The sequence below is a fragment of the Daucus carota genome, chromosome 2 (genome assembly GCF_001625215.2).
Source record: "Daucus carota subsp. sativus chromosome 2, DH1 v3.0, whole genome shotgun sequence".
In the NCBI taxonomy this organism is placed as follows: Eukaryota; Viridiplantae; Streptophyta; class Magnoliopsida; order Apiales; family Apiaceae; genus Daucus; species Daucus carota.
Genome location: NC_030382.2, coordinates 5,789,342 through 5,793,790, shown reverse-complemented (window position 1 = coordinate 5,793,790; position 4,449 = coordinate 5,789,342). Strand labels below are relative to the sequence as shown.

The 4,449-nt window shown below is 34.8% G+C and overlaps 1 protein-coding gene across 4 annotated transcripts; it reads left to right on the top strand.

The window, feature by feature from the left end:
• Positions 1–858: 858 nt before the first annotated feature.
• Positions 859–4,076, top strand: LOC108203296 (plastid division protein PDV1-like). 4 transcript variants are annotated; one of them, XR_010289362.1, is made up of 4 exons: positions 859–1,311; positions 1,861–3,327; positions 3,549–3,774; positions 3,894–4,076. XR_010289362.1 is itself a non-coding variant. In XM_064088532.1 (4 exons), exons 1-2 carry the CDS (start codon positions 1,165–1,167, stop codon positions 1,939–1,941), a joined length of 228 nt encoding a protein of 75 aa, XP_063944602.1. In that variant the 5' UTR covers positions 871–1,164; the 3' UTR covers positions 1,942–2,020; positions 2,414–3,327; positions 3,549–4,076. The 4 variants fall into 4 exon arrangements, 2 of the variants coding, with proteins under 2 accessions (XP_063944602.1, XP_063944601.1); XR_010289361.1 differs by having other exon boundaries at positions 861–1,311; positions 1,861–2,956; positions 3,045–3,327; positions 3,549–4,076; XM_064088532.1 differs by having other exon boundaries at positions 871–1,311; positions 1,861–2,020; positions 2,414–3,327; positions 3,549–4,076.
• The last annotated feature ends 373 nt before the right edge of the window (positions 4,077–4,449 follow it).

The following is a 4,449-nucleotide window of genomic DNA, read 5'->3' as shown; positions in this document are numbered from 1 at the left end:
ACGGGTGGAGAACCATTCATCTCCACCAAGTGTTCGACAAAATGCGCTAACAAAAATTTGACAAGGCGACGACAAAATGGATACAGGAAATCGATAAATATAGTTGTGGATCATGACTAGGGTTGAGCATTCTTGAGGATTGAGGAAATTGAGATGTTCACGGTTGGTGTCAATTCATATAGGATATTTAAAGGGATTTTTTTATGCACCGCATTGATTAGGGGTATAATTAATTGAGATTTCAAAAGATTTTTAAAGATTTTTTTTCATCTACCACATTTATTAGGGGTATATTTAATTGAGATTTTAAAAGATATATTTCATTCATTAAATTTGAGGGGATTCAAATTCGGTTTTCAAAAATTATCAGAATCTTAGATATTCACTTAGGATTTTAAATTATTTACAAAATCTGGTGGTATTCAATCATGATTTTAAATTATATTTCAAATTTCGATGGTATTCAATTGAGATTTTTTTAGATATATTAAAATCTGATTGTATTCAAATGGTGATGAATTTTTTTGGACTTCATAAAATGATGGTTTTTGTGAGATTGTGTATTGTATTTTAAGATATTTGATACTACTAGAAAAAGTAGAATAGACATCAGGGTATAGACATCGGTCGACTTTGGCCACGATGTAAAAGCGTGTATTAACATCGGCTAAAAATTAACCGATGTCTATTACATTTTTGACATTAGTTAATATAAGAACCGATGTCTATCTTCTTTGAATTAAAAACAAAAACCGCGCGACAACCCCTTTTTTGTCCCTCCCCAAATATTTCCCGTATGCTTTCCCCCTTAGTCAAATTTTCATTCCCCCAATTCTTTTAACCCCAAAATTAGGCCAAATAAACACCAAAATATTCCCCCCTTTCAAATTTTCATTCTCAAAATTTCTTTTAACCCTAAAAATGAGAAACACATACTTCTCTCTCCCTCAATCTCTCTGGCAATAACTCACGAGACTAATCACAAATCTCAAACCCTACAATCGGCCCCCAGACAACTACACTTACCATCTCATCTCTATAATTCCACCTCCATTACTCAACCACTCACTCTCGCACTCTCCGAACCCTAACTGCGATTGTTGCAGATGCCGCTCATTCTTGGCGGTGAATCATTTTTTTGGGTAGATTTGGGGCGCAAGAGAAATGGGTTTGGGGGATGAGGAGAATGGAAATGGGTTTGTTTCTGTTAAGGGGTTTTCGGATGATGATTCGGCTATTCGTGAGGCCAAGTCTTTTAATGCTATTCGAACTGCTTTCGAAAACCTCGAAGACAAGCTGGAGTTTCTCCAAGTGAGTTTTCTATTTTTTAGTTAGGGTTTTGTTTGATTTTGTATAATTTTTTATGTGTATATTGTTTCCGGCTCATTTTGTGTGGAGTACTGCAGTGATTTAGTTGTATATTGATGAATTTTTAGTACGCGGATGGACTGTAACAATCGATTTGATGCTGCTATGTGTTTGGTTGTGGTTATACATCTGCCGCCTTCCAACCTGTTGGTCTCATCCTTGAAATAAGCACCTCTGGAGCTGTTGTTAAGATTTGGAATGTAAAAAGCCAAGTGTGATGCTGAAATAAATTATGAACTCATATGTGTTATAGTTTTCTTGTTTGAATCTTGTATACATGCTTGTTTGCACGCTAATGTTGCCAGATTTGATGGTCAAATTGGGGTTGTAAATGCCATATCATTTTCGGAAAATGGTTACTTCTTAACTGTATCTTTTTCTTTCTAATAGATATATGTGCAAATATGTATTTTTTTCTTAATGTTGCATCTGTAATTTTCTTCTCTATTACCTTGAGCATATAGTCTGAAGTGCTTCTGTCTCTATTCACAGGCAGAGGGGATGGCACACACATTCAAGCAGAGAATCGCTCAAGCTGAAGCCATGGCCCGTGCTGACATGCTAAGATTTTAGCCTGAGGCATTGCTATTAAACTTGTGTTTGTTTTAGGATAGTTTAAGGTGCATTCTACGATATGGACTACAGGAAACAGGTACATTTACATATTTCACAGAAATTCTACGATATGAACAATTCTCAGAAATTGAGTTTTATGTGCTTTCAGTTATATTTCTGAGAAATGTGTTATATCCACTTTTTCCAGACCAATTCCGGTCTACCAAGCACTATTGTTTTGATTTGGGTTATTCAGCTGTTCGATACAACATCTTCTATCACCAGTGGGATATTAGGCTAGTACTGGTCCCTTAAATATTAAATATCATAAGATCATATACTTATGTAGAAATTGTTTATTAAAATCAGACTGTTTTTGTTGTTGTTGCTGACTTTATATGATCCGATGCATTCTTGCTTTAATACAAGCAGGATATATCAATTTTGACATGATTTTGTTAAGGATGATTTGTTAGTGTTGTAATAACAGGGGTTTTATTTAGCAAAAAAAGAGAAGAGGGTAGTTATAGTTATAGCTAAAGTTGGTTAAAAAGAGTGAAGGATGGCTGGAGAGGGAAAGCTGGTTTGTGTAACAGGGGAATCTCGATATATAGCTTCATGGCTTGTCAAGATGTTGCTTCAACGTGATTACACTGTCAATGCAACTGAATTATCTCTCGGTTTGTTTCTCACTCTCTTTTTATTTATATATTTCTCTTCTTTTTGTGTTTCTTGCTATGTTGATTTACACTGCACGGGTCAATTATCTTGCTCAATTTAGTCTTTTCTCTGATGTTTAAGTTGAAAATTAGATACCCATTTCTTTATATATAGTCTCTTGGCTAGTTGTGATTGCTAATTTGATTGAAAGTCATAGCTTGAAGGGAGTAGGTTCAAGCTTGTGAACTTTAAGATATTGATAGAGCTTTTGTTTTCTTCTCAACTTTATTATCACCTTTCAAAAACATTGGCTGAACAAGCAGCTTTGAAGTTTGCAGAAGAGCACAAATTGTCTTGGTGACACAGCGTCCAGGTTTCTTCTTCATCCTCTCTAACAGCCTATTTTAAATGTCACTTCGGTTTGAAAAGGGTTAATATGATACCTTATACTATACTACCAGGGTCCTGGTATGGCCAGGGATGACTTTGCCAGCCAACAGCTGGTCTTTGAAATGTTGATCCAATGCTTAAAAGACTGATGGCCCGCTAAATTATCTCTGTCAATACCCATATTACTAAAGCTCTGATTCGATCCGATGTATGATCCGATGCCTTCTTGCTTTAATACAAGCAGGACACAGAAGGAAACTGCATTCGATTGCATATTCAGAATTCTCAGAATCACTACGAGGATGGGAGATTGCCTTCTTGAAAAAACTGCATTAAATGACGACGAGGAAAGTGGTGAGTGAGCAATCAATTCTTTATTATTTTTATGTTTAAACTTCATTCAGCAAGCTGCAATCGTTGCTGCGATAATGCTGACTCGCTACAAGTTTGTTTCTTTTCTGTGAATTAAAATGTGGAACCAACATTGGTTATTGACTACATTGTTGTGGTCTTCCATTTGCGGTGTTCATTTGTTAATCCTTTTTATTAAAGCAACTGTTCTTTCTTATATGCAGGTAAAGTGTTGCTGATGCTGGGGAAGTTCAGTTTATCATCCAGAATCTTTTTGATCGCTATGTGGGTTACGTCTTGGATTCCTTAAATAATTATATTTATTAATTAGCTATTAATATTTTGTTCAGCGCTCCCATATCTTCCAGACGATCACCATCCCGTCAGAGTCCCTTCTTAATGAATTGTGTACTGTTGAGGATAGTTCATGTAAAATAGTTAAATTCACAGGTACATGGGAAATTAGTATAATATGTTCTCTGTACCTATTTATTTATCGTTCGCGTTGATTGGTATTTTTCTTATTCATTTCTAAGCCATGATTAACATGAAGTATATGTCTTTTACAGGCCGCCAAAGAGTTTGGAGTTTGGATTTTTGCCGATGGCTGACTAGATTATTGACTAGATTATTTTAGTTTGGAGTTTTTGGATAACTTTAGATTTTGGTAGTTTGGGCTTTTTTGGTATATTGGTTGTATATGATTGAATGTTGGATATTGGTATTGCGGTTTCTATGAATGAATATGAATAGTATTTTGGGTTCTATGATGTGCATGTGATTGAAAACTAGTGGCAAAAAACTAAATATACATCATATTTTATTTCAACAAACGATGTCAAAAAACACTTAAGACAACACTTATTAAAACAAGAACTGATGTAAAATCCAACTCTAACATTACTTTTTATGTAAAAACTGAGGTTATTCTTACCATATACATCGGTTATTACAAACATCTGATGTATAAAACATACTCAGACAACAGAATTTTTAAGAAAACGATGTTATTATCATCATATACATCGTTGATTACAAATAACCGATGTATAAAAGAGCCTACGACAACGGAACTCGTAAAAAAACGATGTCTATATCATCTAATTCCTTACGAGTCGCATGTTT